Source organism: Phoenix dactylifera, unplaced genomic scaffold (assembly GCF_009389715.1).
Source record: "Phoenix dactylifera cultivar Barhee BC4 unplaced genomic scaffold, palm_55x_up_171113_PBpolish2nd_filt_p 000064F, whole genome shotgun sequence".
NCBI lineage: Eukaryota > Viridiplantae > Streptophyta > Magnoliopsida > Arecales > Arecaceae > Phoenix > Phoenix dactylifera.
In genome coordinates this window covers 1,681,455-1,699,179 of record NW_024067673.1, presented here as the reverse complement: position 1 = coordinate 1,699,179, position 17,725 = coordinate 1,681,455, and the positions used below count along the sequence as shown (strand labels likewise).

The 17,725-nt window shown below is 40.5% G+C and overlaps 1 protein-coding gene across 4 annotated transcripts; it reads right to left on the bottom strand.

The window, feature by feature from the left end:
- Positions 1 to 3,001: 3,001 nt before the first annotated feature.
- On the bottom strand, positions 3,002 to 11,096 carry LOC103714952 (ribosome biogenesis protein BRX1 homolog 1-like). Of its 4 annotated transcripts, none has more exons than XM_039116162.1 (9): positions 10,940 to 11,096; positions 10,324 to 10,519; positions 10,084 to 10,225; positions 9,616 to 9,694; positions 9,269 to 9,393; positions 6,509 to 6,610; positions 5,412 to 5,480; positions 5,222 to 5,320; positions 3,002 to 3,453 (listed from the first exon to the last, which is right to left on the bottom strand). In XM_039116162.1, the coding sequence occupies exons 2-9, from the start codon at positions 10,506 to 10,508 to the stop codon at positions 3,322 to 3,324; spliced, it is 933 nt and encodes a 310-aa protein (XP_038972090.1). In that variant the 5' UTR covers positions 10,509 to 10,519; positions 10,940 to 11,096; the 3' UTR covers positions 3,002 to 3,321. The 4 variants fall into 4 exon arrangements, with proteins under 4 accessions (XP_038972090.1, XP_038972088.1, XP_038972089.1 ...); XM_039116160.1 differs by having other exon boundaries at positions 10,324 to 10,628; positions 10,940 to 11,089; XM_039116161.1 differs by having other exon boundaries at positions 10,324 to 10,536; positions 10,940 to 11,087.
- Positions 11,097 to 17,725: the final 6,629 nt, after the last annotated feature.

Here is a 17,725-nt window from a genome sequence, read left to right as displayed (position 1 = left end):
TATTTTATATTTTTTTATGGAAAGAATTAAGTGAAGTTGCTCTATGCTTGTCCCTAACAATATAAAGCAACCCTAAGATGACCACATCGAGGTGTTCTCCCCATGCCATTGTAGGTGCATAAATTAACCTTGGCCTCCAAGATCCTAGGAGTCACCTCGTACTTTAACATGAAAGTTGGATTCCACAATTTTTTTTTTTTTTTTTACTTAAAACGGGTTCTTCAAACAACGCGTGTCCGAATACACCCAAGAACATCAAAATACAAAATCTCGCGTAGTGCCGATGGCAGCTCCCGCTCTCCTGCCCACAGGGCGTATCCCGAATGGTGTGCTGCATATGCAGCTACCCAGTCAGCCGCCCCGTTGGCCTCCCTGAATACATGCTTAGCCTCAAAGGCCACAACATCCCTCACAATCATCCTAATATCCCGGATCAGAGGATGGTCAATGCTCTCCCGCCGAATCCACCCAATGACAGTGGATGAGTCGCCCTCCAAGATGATCGAGCTAGCCCGCAATACCCGCCGCGCATGGCAAAGGCCGGCCCAGGCAGCTCGCAACTCCGCCGCTGGCACTGATATGTCAAATAGCCGGCAACTGCCCGCTGCCACTACCCTAGAGTGAGGGTCACGTATGACAAAGCCGGCACCGCCTCGTGTACCACTGTCTAGTACTGAGCCATCAAAATTGACCTTGAGGAAACTCGGGGGTGGGGGCTCCCAGGTGAAGAACACCGTCCGAAGAACTGCCGGAGCAGAGAAGGAACCCCAGGTGTCTCGAGCTATCAAGGTCGTATCTGAAGGGCTGGTAGGTCTGAACTCCATCGCCAGTACACGAGTGGACTCCGCAACAAACCTTGGCGACATCCTACGCTCGCCAAAGGTGCGAGCGTTCCGTGCCAACCAGATCTGGTGGGCGGTGCAAATCGCTCGGGTAGCCTCATGACATGTCCGGGGACTAGCCAGCCACTGACGAATCATCTGTAGAAACAGTCTCCTCTCCCGCCAAACCTCCTCTGGGATCCCCGACCACTGCCATGTCTGCCTCGCCCAAAAGCATCCAAATAGTACATGGTCAACTGACTCATCCGCACCGCAAGCCCCACACTCCGCAGGGATCCCCAAACCACGTCGGCTCAGCACAGCTCTCGTCGGAAGGCGGTCCCACATCACCTTCCATAGAAAGAGTGCTGCTCTCGGATGGAGCCTAGACCTCCAAATCCAGGCACCATCCCATCCACTCTCATGCTCGCGCTGAATCACCCGGGCCAGATCACCCAGTCTAACACTGGCCCTGCATGAAGTGCTCCAAACCCTGACATCTGGGCCCTCGCATCCTGGTACTGACAGAGAAAAGATCCTCTCTGCTAGATGTGCCCCGAACAACTGATGGAGTCTGTCCACGTCCCACTCGGCCCTCCCTGGTGCTAAGAGGTCGCACACCCGGAGCCCCACTGCTGCCTCGAAATCCACCGTCGTCGGCCAATATCTCAAGGGGATGGTATCTACCCACGGGTCATCAGTCACCACAATGGTCCGACCATCGCCCATCAGCCACCTGGTATGAGCTAACACGGTCGGCAGGTACCTCCCAATCTCACGCCACATGAAGGAGATGCGACGACCACGCCGTGCCACCTCAGGGCTCCCTCGGCCATATCTAGCAGCCATCACCCAACTCCAAAGCCCATGTGGCTCCAACAAAAAACGAGCTGCATGCCGTGCAATGAGTGTCTCACGCCGCTCCAGAAGGGACTGAACTCCCAGACCACCCTCACTGGTGGGCCGGCATACCCGCTCCCAGGCCACCAAATGTACCCCACGACCCCCACCACGGGACCCCCAGAGGAAGCTCCGGAGAAGACGTTCAATCTTCGACAGAGTCGTCTTAGGGACCACAGTGTTGGCCATGAGATATACCGGCATGGATCCAAGCACTGATCTGACAAGTGTCAGCCTCCCCATCATGGATAGAGATGATGCCCTCCATCCCTCCAGCCTACTCTCGACCCGCTGCACCAACTCCGAGCATTTCGCCACTCGTAGCCTCCGTCCTGTGATGGGAACTCCCAGGTAAACCAAAGTCCCCTCCTGCTCGGGCATCTGCAAAATACTCCTGATGTCCTGTCTGACTCTGCTCTCTGTGCTAGGGCTGAACTGGATGGCTGACTTCGTGAAGTTTATTCTCTGACCGGATGCCGCACAGTAATCTGCCAACACTCTGCGAAGTACACGTGTCTCAGAAACCCGCGCCCTGGACAAGAGAAGACAATCGTCAGCAAAAAGTAGGTGAGAGACAGGTCCCGCCCCCGGTGCTGGATTCCACAATTAGCTGCGCCTTTGTTTCATGCGAAACAGAAAATAATCTCACCGTTACCTACAGGATATGCAGTAATCCGTACAGGAATCCTTTCTGAACGATTGCTGGTTAAGATGATCCGTTCGTAATTAGTTTCACAAGTGTTCATGGCAACTTGTTGCCGACACACGGCCAAAAGGCAAGCATGGCTTGCATCAACCAAGCCCAGAAATGGGCTAAACTTTGAATATTCTTCAACATTAGAGGACGCACTCAAAGTCCGATTCTAACATACCGTTAACACCCCATTTATAAACTAGTTCGTGGAATCACCTGAGTACATTGGAGGAGTCCCTCTGACTGGATGGCGTCAAGAGCCTGTTCACCAAGATCCTTTATGTTCCTTCTATGAGAGGCCGAGCTCCTGCAAGGTATACCTAATCGAGTCAGTAATACTTTCATTTTTTAGGGCAAGAATCCATCTTCCGGCCGTCCACCCCAGAACACCGTCAAATGGTGCGATGACGATTAAGGTAATTCTAATAAAACAAAAATCTAATAAATCCCAAACAGAGATATCTGACTTTTATGACAAGGAAAACAGTGCTAACAATCTTAGCACACTAGATCATAGTAGGGGAGAAATATGTTGATCTATGAACACATACAGCTTATTTTGTAAATAGCAGGAGAAATTAGCTTCAAAAAAAATTGCTCGAATAGAAATATAGCCATGGGTAAACTACAGCACAACCATAAAACTAACAGCCTCCATGAATAAAGTGGAAGCTCTAGCTCTCGTTCCTTAACGACAAACACAAATTGATATTATGTTCTATCGAGACAAAAAAAATCATATTATGATTTCTCACCACCTAGATGGATCTAATTCCTAATTCGGAAAAAAAAAAAACATGTATTACAGCCTTCACTTTTTCTGAAAAGCAAGAGGATAACCAAAATCCTGCTTTTCATATGCATACAGGTTCTGTAGGTTCGGCTGAAACGTAGGCAGGCAAAACTTCATTCCTTCCACATATCTGCAAACTCGTCTGGCTCCAAAGGATTCGACATTTCATGCATCTTCCTCCTTGTCTTCGCCTTGACCTTCTTTGCATACTTCCCAGCCTTCTTCCTCTTCTCAAGTGCCCGAATCTGAGGCAAGTTGAGAAGGTAAAGTGAGAGAGCAATGTACAAAGGTCAATGAGGTTGGGACAATAACAGTGTCCCTGGAACATAACAAAATCGACCATAATTGGATGCGTTAGGAAAAATGGGTAGAGCAATAGGAGTGCAGTCAATCTGGTGCTTTCAACCTTCGCCACTAGAACCACCAATTCTTAGAAATATAAAATCATAATCGAGATACACCATACGATATCATGAATACAATCTGTACAATGACACATTCTCATATCTCTTGGCACTCAACAATTCAACCGTTGCATCCATGAATAGGAGACTAAAGCAGAGGTGGAAAAGATAAGCTTTAAAAAGACTATATACAGAGATTCAGGATGCTAGGGAAAAACAAGACTGAGAAATTTCAAGAAATGCATGTATCTGCCGAAAGGAAGATTTCTTCGCTAACCTAATGCAAAACTGCAAAAAGGGCTGGATTGAGGAACATGGTTCTCTTGTGAAGGCTTTGTGCATAAGGCAATATCCCAGGTGAGAGAACAAATAACTAAAGTTTCAAGCAGCGACCAGCAGAGTGGTTCCCATCAAGGTTGGATATGAAAAACTGAACTAAATGCAAGGCCAGGTTTTGGCTTACTTCTAGACGAATCCTTGAAAAAACAGCTCTACTAGGGATACATGAATAAGTCACTACAGAAAATTTCTCACCGGAATAACAGAATCATGATAGGAGACTGCTGCAGATAGCAAAAGTTCTTGTTTTCACAGGAGACACAAGCTGGGAATCTGGTAGACCTTTGGGAAACTAAAGAAAAGCAGTGCCATGTGAAAACTTAAAGAAGATCAGATTCATAATTATAGAACAAGATCATTTAACAGCCCAACAACTTGAGGAAGGCATGGATGTCACCTGGCTTATCATGTTAAGCAAACAATAGAAGAAGTCTTCAAAACATCACAATTTATCTCTATCAACCTTTTAAAAAATATACAAAGGGGTTTAAACCACAGGATTGGCGGATGTTTCCAATGAGCTGGATTGTTTGTGAAAACAATGAAAAGAGAGAGATCCGTAAATGAACCTGGAAAAATCATAAAACAATAGTACTAAATATCAAATTAAAACAAAACAAAGATTTATTTGGCAAAACCTCTGGAGATTTTATTTCAGAAATTATGTAGACTGATGGTGTCTAGCATACCTTCTGTAGGGGGTGCAAAATGTTTAAAGAATATAAAATTGGATAACTATAACTATATATATATATATATATATATATATATATATTTGACATTTAATCTTATTATAATAACATACATAATCTAACTGTTGTGCATGACCATGAGATCGATGAAGAACATTTCATATAGAACTTCATAATAATTTAAGTTTGCTAGGCATGAGCTAAAGGCGAGCCCTGATCTGATGCACTGAAATATTAAGTTCCTTTGGTTTGATTTCAAATGGAATCGTTTCTCTCTCAATTAAAAGCAAGAGTGGTCGTGAGAGAAAACTGGTTTGAAATGGACAGTTCAACCCATCCCCAAAGACAGACCAGAACTTCCTGTCAAGTATATTTGTAAACAAATACGGTCCTGGTTTTGGTCCAATGAAATGTTCCAGTTTTTGGCCAAATGCTAATCAAATGTTTACATACTTGCATTAGATTTTTGCTTATTTCCCCCCAAAAAAATCTAGATGAAATGACATGTACTAGATAATACTTTAAATCATGTAAAAAGCAAATGTAAACTCAAGGAGAGAGAGAAAGACAATCACTACCTGGTTAGGCGATACATAAAATGGGTTCTCGTATAATGTTGGGCCACCAAAACTGCCCGCAAATATCTTGATTGGATTCAAACAAAATCTTGGACCAACCTATTTGCAACCAATTTCATGTTCTCAGTGTAGACCAATATTCAAGTGAAGATATATGCCTTAAAATCTTGGGGAAAAAACTATATGATACCTCTACCAGTGTCATTTTGTCTAAGCCTCCCCGGTCCACTTTATCTGTTTCATTGTGAGGAACAGAAATCTGCAAGGACATCAGATTCTAATGAAATCCGGAAATCATAAGAAAAGAGAAGATGTTGATAAAAATCTGGAAACAAATTTTATAGTTCAAAAGCTTCATTTTAGTGCCCTTCATAGCAGAGCCATCCAGGTACATTAGACTTAAACATGGGATATAATCCCCAATCCAACATCAGGTATATGACTTGTAACTATGCCATGCTTCTTTGGTTTTTCCAGTAGGTTCATTTTAATTAACAGGTGCAGGTTATAACAATATAACAGTATCAACATGGGCTGCAAAATTTTGAACCATTCTTCTCAAGAAGGGACCAAGTACTGTACCTTCAAAATCGTGCAATGGATCAGTAGAATCTTGTTCAGTAAAATTTTCTGTATATTCCAAATTCAAAGGCTTTTGGCCACCAAAAACTATTCATAGTATCATAATTGTTATGATGGCTTCCATAACTAACTTTAAGAGTAGAGTTAGGCCCCCCTCCCTGGAGGCAAGTACTTGACCATAAATGGAACATGTGGCTTTGACTCTCAATTTCGAGAGAGCTTAATAGTCAGGATCTTTCAACCTAAGGCTGCACCCACGATGATATTAATCTGCAGACTCACTTCCACATCTTCGTAAGCACTTCCAAACTCTTAACTTTTTGAGAGATCCTATTCATTGTGTTTGCACAGAAGCTGTACTCAAGCAGCAGGTTTGGGAGTTGTTCCTAGGTCCATTAAATCAGCTAGTAATTGTTATCTTTGCATCGAGTACTTAAAACTCATTATCTGGATAAAGTAGACAAAATATATGCATGAAGACTGGATCTTGCTCCTTATAACTGTGAGGCACCATATGTGATGGATGCTAACCACTAGGCACCATGCTTAAGAATAGTATCCTAATTCACATTTCATGCCAAAATACATTGGAAGTTAATGGTGTTTTCACATGTTCAAAACTTTGATCTTGCCAATGCAACATTGCTAACTTGTATATTGGTAAGTATGCAACTAATCCTAAGCATGGTTGTGTGACAAAATCACCTGATAATTTCGAAACCATATGTGATCATCGACAATTGAAAAAACAAAGACATGGTCATGGAAAGGTTTAGCTTTTCTGTGATCTTTCGGTGTCCCAAATATCTGCAATTAGAAAGAAAGGCATTAGTGTATTTGCAGCAAAACAATGTCATGAACACCGATAAGCAAAGAAACTTTTCAACTAGGGTCATTAGCATCAGCTACAGAATCGTGCATATATTAAAAAAACATCAGTAACAACATTGCTGTGTTTCAGAATGGGAACAAGCAATGCAAACTTCATAGTACATATGGGTTACAGCCTAGAACGCCAGTCTCTTTGTATCATTATTTGCTTCAAAGCCTAGAACTGTCATCTCAAGGTGATCAGCACCTAATGGCAACTAATTGCTAAAATATCATAATCCAATCAAAATGTCACCTGAATTTTAATAACATTGCCAGGCAACTATGAAAGACATCAAAACATCTCAAATCCAGCTTGGATAACTTAACAATTAGAGAAAATACTAGATAATACAGTAGTTGTTTGCGAAACAAATTTTCATGGTTTTCCATTGTCAATCACCATCTCAAGTGATAATACTTTGGGAAGATAATTCACCTTTAGTCTAAGAAATGTTCTATAGAATTATCATTATATTCTATACTATGCATGTTATAGACCTTCAATATGTTCCCTACGTTGTTTATCAATGTATTATTATCCTTAGATGAGTCTATACTTTGTAGAATGAATTTTTATAAGGGAACCAATTATGTGGTAACTTGTGTAGCAGGAGTGCATATATCAGATTGCTGTGCCTGATGAGTTAAAAAAACTCGCTCCAAATCCCGCTCCTTACATTCCATAGCTACTAGAAAATGGACACCATAGGGGCTCATCAGCAAATTGGGATGCAGAAATTTTTATCCCATATTTGCATAACAAAAGAACCATGACGGCTATTACAATCCATCATGCCTTTCACATATTTGATGCTAACACAATTCCTTTTCTTACCTCACAACAAAGGTTTTCTTTTAATGTGGCACTACTAATTGCACGATGATATGGTTTACACATCATGCTTTCCAATTTCAAAACAAGCATGTTTCTATGCCTGACAAACGTCAATGGAGAGACTGTTCCCCTTCACATGTTTCTTATTACATGTTATACACAAGGTAGAAATTCTTTTTCTCCAATAAAATATCACAATTCTACATATGGGACCCCATAAGATTTGAAGATCTCTTATCTGTTTCAAGAATAACCTTCCGTCCCAATTTGATCACTCATTAAGCAAGCATAGTCTCTCCATTTCGTATTCCAAGGAAGCTCATCCTAATCAAAGCCTAAACACTGCAAACCCGATATTTAAAGATTGTTATCTAATTCGTTATTTATAGTTTCTCATTGATCCTTTACGCTCTAACGAAATCATTTCAAAATAGAGCAATGAATTTCCATGTTTAGTCATAGGGACGTGACCCACTATGTCAATTTACAAAACAATGACAACCCCAAATTTGCTCTCCAATATAATTTTGTTGCATAATTGGATAGCTGGGCAACTGTCATACATCCACAAGGAATTATCATTTTATCATAGTCTGGCTTCCTCTCATTATTGCTAAGTATAACCGTAACAAATTTCCTTGCCCTACATAATCCTTCAATATTTGAATATCATTCTTGGTGATATTTATCATTCATCCAGATATGAGTTACTAGTTCTCATGTACATAGTACCAACTGGGTCACACTAACCCAACTATGGTTGTAATGCAACCGAGTGTTGTTCTCCCACATTTAGCAAGCATCCTAAAGTATAAAAAGTAAAATAAATAAAAAAGACTCAACTTCAACATGCAGAATTTAGAAGAGACCATGTTTATCTACTCGACTACTCCAGCGGACTAAACTTCTTTTTTTGAGAACTCCAATGGAAAGTTAAGATAAAAACAACACACTACTTCATGAGGTTGAATCATGATTGCTTTTTCAAATTTTGGAACATTTCTCTTCCAAATGTTTGTTGCTAGTGCTTGAGATAATGAAGATATGTGACATTTTCACAGGCCCATCTTCACCAAATCAAACATTGGTTCATCCTATTCCAAATTCACAGTTTTTCTTCAAGTTAATTGGTGGTTCTGTTTTGTTGTTTAACATCTGACCGTAGCTAATATGAATACAGAAAAACACCACAGAGGTTCACACAAACAGGAAAAAAAATGTAGAAGCCCTTGACATGCAAAAGGTCAAAAGGAAAGAGCCTCGATTTTATCTTGAAATGGCAACCATAATTCCACCATCCTAGATAGCTGCACCACCAAGCTGAGATATAACATAAAACTTCAAAATGAATCACAACAACATATGCAATTCTAGTAAGAGCCTTATACTTCATTTGCCAGACACAGACTGATGCTTCAAGTTTTGATTTAATCAATTAAACTATATTTTTCAGGAGTCAGTCTGTTCAATATAACCGTCTAAGCTGTATATTTCTAATTCAAAATTTTAGTTTTTTTTTTTAAAAAAAAAATCTCTAGTAACTGATAACCTTTTATTGGGCCAGGACAGTTTTTGGCACAGCTAGAGTTTATTGATTTGCATTTTCTGTAAACAGAAAGTGGTCAATAAGGTGAATGTTTGCATTTTTTATTTCAAAATTTCAGGTTTTATTTAAAAATGCTAGGTCAAAACAATCATAAGGATTCAAAGTCTGAACAATTTTTGAAATTCACATTTCTGCACCAAAGCCAGCATACCTGGACTATGATCTCCTTTAAAAGCTTCCAGTAAGGATCCTTAGCAAAATTTGTGGAAAATGTTAAGATTGGGCGAGATCCTTTTAAGTGATTCCCAGTAAGCTTCAACTCCTCCATCGTGTGCACTATACATAATGAGATATATATTGTTAATTAAAGCATAAATGTACGATGGTTTGCAGATTAAGAAGACGAAACAGAATTGTTTCGAGCTCTTATTTATGATCAAAAGACATATTTCAATTGATGCAGAAGTTCAAATGGTAATTGAGAATTCTACATCATGTTGCAAACCTCTTAGACACATTATGCAGATTCATACGTTGTTAGGGATTCAAAATATGTACCAGCATTAACCAAGAATTTAACAGATGGTCCACTTGGGCACTTGGCCATCCAGAGGTAGAGATCTTTCTGCTTTCTGCACTGATGTAAAAGTATCACGCAAGGTATCAACAAACAGAAAATGCAATTATGATTGCATTAAAAAATTAAAAAAGAAAAAAATAGTGATGACAGAGTAGAAATATCAGATGTAACCAAACTTCACTTTTAATCTGCTAGACTTACAAAGTGACTTAGCATTCTAACCATGTTACTGGAAAAAAAATGGTTTCTCTTTTACCAGATTTAAGAAAGAATAGTTATGCATCCACCATTTATATGGAAGCTTAGAGCCTTGCTCTCAAATGCTTCCAGCTACTAAGCTCATGGTTGCTGAGTTTAGGTACACCAGGGGACTATATTATGGTGATATTCACCATACAAATAGTTGGGGGGGCAAGTACCATATGATAAAAAGATTTATACTGTACCTCAAAAAACAAGCAGCTGGAGCAGTTCTTGAGCTCAACCAGCTCATTAAGGGTAGCCCCTTTGCTCTCTTTAGATTCGACCTTGCTATCTTTCTTGCAGTGAGGAAGAAGAGACACCACATTCAGCATCAGATGTCGATATCTACCAATACACATTAAACATTATTCAATAATACATAAAGAAAAAGAAAGAACCTTACAAAAGTTAGGGTTCTAAAGGTACAATTATTTACAGTCTACCTATAAGTTATTCGCCTTGAGCATGTAACCAGAACCTTCTCTTTGTTTCTAAAGACTGGAGAATCATTCTGCGTTTCAATTCCCTCCTCTTTCCATCCTGTGAGAGTCCGCTGGGATCTCATTGGGGCGGTTTCCTGCTTCTTTGGAGCTTCTGAAGCCTCCTCATGCTTCCGCTTCTTCCCCATTCCCACTAATCCTGACATGTTGCCATTACTAAATTGAAGCAGGAACAGAAGGTGAAGATCTACTGTTTTTTAAAGAATTACTTCTCTCACTTCATACAAAATCGTACTTTGGATGGATTCCAGTTCGAACATAAGATTAAACAAAGGGAAAGTTTTACAAAGCAGAAGTGCTTAGATGTAAGGAAAGTAGAATATAATACTCGTGCTACTGTCTACCGTTGCTAAAAAAAATTTTAAAAAAAATAATTTTTGAATTAAAAAGACAACCTTTTTCATTAATTTGAGTGGAAATTTGACACATGTGAGTGCACCAATTGATCAAGAATCTATAACCATACATGCAATCGGAAAAGGTAAATAAAAAGGCGAGAATTGAAGAATACAACATGCTCAGAGGCAAGAACTAAGTGAAGGTGAAGAAGTAGCCCTACCTGAGAACTAGCCCTGAGCGGATTAGGGTTTCTAGAGTAGGAGAGGGAGAACCAAATTTGATCGATTACGATTTCGGGCAGCGGTCGGGAGGGAGACGAGATGGGACGAGAGGGGGGTGGTAAGGGTTTAGGGCTTTGGCTTAGGGTTCGGAGTGTCAACGGGTCGGGTTTGGCTCCGTCTTATACCTACCCGCATTCTGTTCCCACTTAATGTCTAAAATCCGACCCGGATCCGCACACAATGACCATGGAAAGGTCCAAATACCAATGTAGATGACGGTAGTCTCAAAGTACTAATTACAAATTACAATCTAAAGAGGCAATCGGGTTTGTCATCAGAACCAGGAGACTAAATTGGTGGCGGCCGGGGGTCGATAGATCTTTGAGCAAAATGTGATTGGCGTTGAGGCCAGAGCTGCTTGGGACGGCGTCTCCTACACTAGACGGGTGCTAGGCGCAGATTATATTGTTCTTGAGGGGCATTCTGCCACGGTGATCTGATAGATACCCAATTCCAGTTATATTTCGAATGGAATGCGACTAATCCTCAGACTGCTTGTACTTACAAGGAGGTAAATAGTGCGGCAGATTGGGTGGTATCCTTCGCGGCTCAGCACTTCAGGAGCTTCATTTGGGATAACCATTTTTTGGTTCCGTCTCTATTGTACTCTCTTATCCTTTTTGATCTTATGGGCTCCACTCACACCTATTGTGTATGAGTCGCCATTGTATCAAAAAAAAAAGAGGCAATTGCCGCAGCACTGATTCAATTTTAAGTTCTCCTAGGTTGATAGCCTTTGTTTTCGTTTTTTTTTTTCTATTTTAATTTGTTAACAAACTGAAGGCCTTAAGCCTCTAGAGTAGACGTAGAGCCTTACGGTCTAAATAGAGAAATTGTTTCAAGTCAATCGGTCTTCATAGGAATTTCAAAGATGATTTTTCAGTTGTCCACATGTTTAATGTGTTGAGGATTAAGTTGTGGGGACGAGAGAATCTTTGATTATTTTTCTAGGCAAAAAATTGTGAAAAAAAATATTTATTGTTTCTCATAAAAAGAGGAATGAGTTTGCAAAGAAGTATAAGGTTGATTATATATATATAGGGTTTACAAATAGATGTCCTTTTGAATAGAAAATGATGAGAGAGAGAGGAGGCGGAGTGCAGTCTTTAGAGTATTCGGACCTCCGACTTTTCAAGCCCTTTTATTTTTCTTTTACCTTACAATGCCTTTGTAAAGGAAGGCCCAAGTTCAGGTTGGAATACAGGCCGGTCCAAAAAGGCCCAATACCAAATGTGCCTGAAATCTTCAGGCTCGAAAGACAGAAAGAGGGGAAGCATTGGTCACCATGTGGGAAAGATAGGACTGAAACCGGATGAAATACTAGCATATACATATTCTTATTTATTTTGTTTGATAATTATAGATACGGATACGAATGTTAGTTGGATGCAACAATTTATATCCATATTTATTTTAAACGGATATAAATACCAATCGGATGCCAAAAGTATGGATATACATATCGATATAAATTAGATAATTAACTTTTATGACTACAAAATTAAAAATATTACTAAGTAGATAATAAATCAAGTTAATAGAATATTAATGTGGTCATTTTTTTTAAAGTTTGAGTAATATATAAAAATAAATAGAGCTACAAATGAAATTAAATATTCAGATATAGATTAGATAGTTGTCTATCCATATCTTTTTTTTTTGTTTGACGGATATGGATGTAGATATGGATATTAGTTGAATACTCAAATTTTTATTCATATTTATATAGATTTGGATATAAAAATATATTTCGATGGATATTATTTGGTTGCCCTTATAGTCTGGTCAATGGCACAGAGAGGGGAGAGAAGACCCAGTCCAACTCCTCAAAGACAAATTCCACAAAATGACATTTAGAAATACTTGCATGTACGTAGTCTTATTTGACTATTTCAGGAGGTTGTATAAGGTCCGGTCTAACTTCAACATGGCTATAATATATACTGGGTCTAAAATTTGGAATTCACTTCGTGTGGTTGGTGAGTTTTATAGGTCAGGCGAAAGTATATATACCAGATGGGAAAAAAAAACCATGTACATGCAATGACATCATTAACTAAGGAAGATTACTGCAAGTTTTATGGGAGAAGACACATGCAGGACTTCATATTAGATGAGCTAAGAAAGCTGAAGTCGTGCATTTGCGCAATCCTAAATTGATCATCCTAAGAAAGCTGAAGACACATGTATCTACTCACTTGTTGAATAGCCTCAAGAAAAGTCCTTGCTATATGGCTCTCTCTTTGCAATATTTGGGCGCTGAGTTCATGCCGTTTAACTCGACAAATCAAAAATTATCTCCCCTGGAAGATCCAAAAAATTGAATTTAAACCCGCAAAACCTAATTGATCAGAACGAAGTGAATGACAAACAATGGCCTTTATATATAGAATTACAGATTTAACTTATTGATATTTATTATGCAATGGATGTTAAAGCTGCACATTCAATAGTATATGGATGAAAGGAAGGAAAAGAGATGTGATAGAAAGTTCCATAAAATAATATTTTATTTAACAATCTATCTATAGATAGAGTTGATGCATTCTAATATTACCTTTTAATAAGCATATCAACAATGTTCCCTTGAAATAATTTTCCAATAGCCATAGTTTCCTTGGTTGCAACTATTGTAACTTTTTCTCAGAACTATTGTGACTACTTGCCTCATTAATAATAATAATAATAATAATAATAAAAAACTATGTTTCTATGCCTTCCCAATATTCATGAGATGCCTCTATCCCTGAGGATGCAACAAATTATCATCGGCCTACTAGATCATAGCCAATGTTCAAACCATAATTGATGGGTGAAAAAGATGGGTGAAATCTCCAGTTGCTGGAGCGGGTGGACACTACTCCATGTTATATTAGATCCTACCTAGTAAACTATTGAGTAACCTACACTCATGTTACACATAAAAAATCATCGAAAGAGAGTATTCAGTTTTGTTGGAGTTCAAATGCATGGGACATGGACAAGTCGGCCATCTGGCACCCACTACCTAGGTTACAAGTCTACACTAGCGAGCTTAGCAACAGGCATTGCAGAGTAGAGCTGATCATGGACCGGACTTTAGGTCTAAACTCTAACCTATGCGAAATTTGATATTTTTTATGCCTATGATCAGTTTTATCGTAGAATTACGTGAAGAGAACTATAAGTTATGATCCTCATAGGTACGCTCGTTTTTTGTACTGTAGAGAGCTATGCATATCACATCATCCATCTTGATATGAAATACATGGATAGTTGCTAAACACGCGAAGTAGAAAGATTGTTGGAGAGTCCTGAATTTCCAACACAAGTGATACAGCAACAATCTAGGCATGCACAATCTTTTGAGGCGCAAAAGATGCACCATGATGAATCCAACTTCCAAAGAACTATGCAATCGCCTACCCCACTACTACTGAGGTTTCTCATGAGGTCATATGGCAGGGATTTTCTTTTGTATTTACGTGGTCTGCTCCTTTTCTTGTGATGGGAGAGGGACTACAAAAGAAATCCATCATAGAAACTGTGCTCGCGTTTGAGCTACTGGACGTGCAGCTAGGCCATGTTTGTTGTTCATGCCAAGCAACAGTTCGGAGAGGGGTGGACAGGAATGCTGGTATTTTCGAGGGGAGGCGGGCGCCTCCGTGGATGGTGGTAGACAGAGCGGCGCGTCATGCGAGAGAGATTATTGCGACTTCCGTTGTGATTTCCTCTGGGATAGACAGGGACACCTGGGGTACTTACGCTATTTCAGCGCCATGTTTTGCCCTTGTTTCTTGGGTACCCCCACCCCCTGGTTATCTCAAAGTAAATTTCGACGGCAGCAGGTCTGCGGATGGCGTGACTGGAGGGATTAGCTTTGTGATCAGAGACCACTTTGGGAGGATGATTGTTGCAGGTGGGCGCCGGACACCTGGGCTCACTGTTGTTGGGGCAGAGCTGCGAGCTGCCTGGGAGGGGTTATCCTATGCTAGGCAGGTGCTTGGTGTGGAGCGGGTGTTCCTTGAGGGGGACTCAGTGGTGGTGATTGACTGGATCCGGGGGGTGGATAGGTACGGTGATGGTCACCCCCTTATCCGGGAGACACGCAGGATGGCTCAGATGATGGGCGGCTTTCAGGCTTTTCATGTGTTTAGGGAGGCGAACAGGGCTGCAGATTGGATTGCCTCTTATGTCGCCCGGCACTCCGGGAACTTTTTGTGGACGTCGGACTCAGATGTCCCTTTTGCTTTGTTGTCTTTACTTTCACGTGATTTAGATGGGTGTACTCAGGTTAGACTTATATGAATGAGTAACCGCTTTTTACCAAAAAGAGGGGTGGGGTGGGACATAGAGAGAGTTGGCAGTAGTACATGCATCACAGTGATTTTCCTTCATGATTTTGGATCCTCCATATATGGAACATATTCTGCACTACATAGGGTTTATAATTAATCCGGATAGCCGCCACGTTATTAATCTCAGAGATAGAAGATTGTCACGATTCTTGAGAATTAGAAAGAATCATATTGGGCGAGTGCCGTGATAGCCTATCTCTGAGATGGATGATGTGGTGGCTGGTCTTCTATTTCTAAAACGGAGAACATACACAGCAAAGGATCCTGACTCTTTCCTCCATCGCCGCCGCACGAAAAGGAATTGATAAGTAAATATAGCCTTGCAGATCTTCCATAGGCTTCGACCCTGGTCAATGGGGCATATTGATGGTGAGGAACCAAAGCATGCTATATTTTTTATTCTTAAGCTAGGTATGAGGCTTTAGTTCAAAACACAAAAAAAAAATATGGATGCTAATTTTTTAGTAATCTGACCATCCATCACTGAATGTGGCCAAGACAAAAAGTTATTTTGATAATCCATGGCAAAGAACAGCTTATTTTAACTACTAGGAAGTAGCTTATATAATAGAACATGCCTTAACCTAGCTGAGTGTCTAACTAAAATGATTTAAACTTATCTGTGTCGGTTACTCTTCACCTGGTTGTTCAAAGAACCAGGAGAGCTCCACAATGGTTGTTCAGATTTAACCTAAAGACTAGGCATACTGTTACAACTTAGTTACAATTTCTGTGTATATATATATTCTTGTAATCATGTTCATAACTGTGTGAGAAATATACAATTCTTTCCACCGTGTTTCATTTTCTTTATGGTATCAGAGCGTCATTAGTTCACACGAACATCAGATCCTCTTGTTTTCTTGCTCTTTTTTGCTCATGGCTGATGCTACTTCCTCCGCCAACCCAGTCGTGAACAGTCCCATTTCTGTTAATCCCACTACTCGTCTAGTAGTTGTGAATGCTTCCTCCCAGCTCCCTCTTAAACTCACGCCAACGAATTTCCCATCTTGGCATGCGCAGTTTGAGTCCTTGCTCATTGGGTATGATCTGATGGGCTACATTGATGGCAGAATCAAGCGTCCATCCTGGGATGATGCTACTGCTGTTGCATATTCTCATTGGCTGTGTTAGAATAACCTGATTCTTCATGCCATTCTTTCCTCCATCTCTGAGAGTGTTGTTCCCCTGGTTGCATCATGCAAAACTTCTTATGAGGCGTGGATGACCCGTACATGCTTCTATGCGAATAAATCTCGTTCTTGTGTGATGCAGCTCAAGGAATCTCTATCCTTGACACTCAATGTGGAAGCTCCTCTGTGGAGAAATTCTTGCACTCTATCAAATCCCTGGCTGATGAGCTCGTTGTCATTGACACTCCTCTCTCTCCAGATGATCTCACACTCTATGTCCTCAATGGACTTGGTTCTGAGTTTTGGGACATAGTTGCCCCCATCCGTGCCAGAGAGACTGCTCTTACCTTTGAAGAACTCCACGATCTGTTGGTCTCTCATGAGGCCTACTTACGACATCTTGATGGTCTTGTCAATCCTCTCGTGGTCACAACTAATGCTGCCAATAAGAAGAATCAAGGCATTTACAGAGCTTCTGCTCGTCCACAACACCGCAACTTTGCTACTAGCTCTCACCAATCCCACTTCAACAGGTACAAACATTCTCTTGTTGTTTGTCAATGGTGTGACAAGATTGGTCATACTGCTCGAACGTGTCATCAGATGCGCAGGGCCAAAGGCGGTGACGTCAATGCCAATTATACTGCTACTTCCAATACTCTGGATCAAAAGAAATGGCTTGTTGATTCTGCAGCTTCTCACAATATAACATTTGATCTTGCTACCATGTCCATTCACTATGAATATGATGGCATAGAAGAGGTTGTCATTGGTAACGGAAAAGGTTTGGCCACGTGAGTTCTGTGGTTTTTCCTTCATCTTCTCGTAATTTTACACTTCATGACACCTTATATGTTTCTTCCATTAAACAAAACCTTATCTCAATTGATGAGTTTACTAAGACTAACCATGTCTCCATTGAATTTTTTCCTTGGTATTATTTGGTGAAGGATATGAGAACGGGGGTGACACTTCTTCGAGGTAATTGTGAGGGTGGTGTCTACCCACTGAAGGCTCCTCTGTGGACCTCTTCATCACGAGTTCTGGCTTGCATTGGTGAGCGAACTTCATTTGTTAGTTGGCATCGGCGTCTAGCCATCCCAGCCCCAAGATTGTTTCTAAAATAATTCATCTACATCCACTTCCTATTTCTCGTGATTCTAATTTGCATGCTGTTTGTACCTCTTGTCATTGCAATAAAAGTCATCAACTTCTTTTTCGCCACTCATCTCTTGTTAGCTTGCAGCCTCTTGAG

What these genes read in the sequence shown, in the direction of transcription:
- LOC103714952 (XM_039116160.1), bottom strand. Translation starts at nt 10,526, where the DNA reads ATGTCAGGATTAGTGGGAATGGGGAAGAAGCGGAAGCATGAGGAGGCT. An exon ending in CCAGCTGCTTGTTTTTTGAG is followed by an intron (nt 9,695 to 10,083) that starts GTACAGTATAAA and finishes CTTTTACATCAG; the next exon opens with TGCAGAAAGCAGAAAGATCT. An exon ending in ACAAAATGACACTGGTAGAG is followed by an intron (nt 5,321 to 5,411) that starts GTATCATATAGT and finishes GGTTGCAAATAG; the next exon opens with GTTGGTCCAAGATTTTGTTT.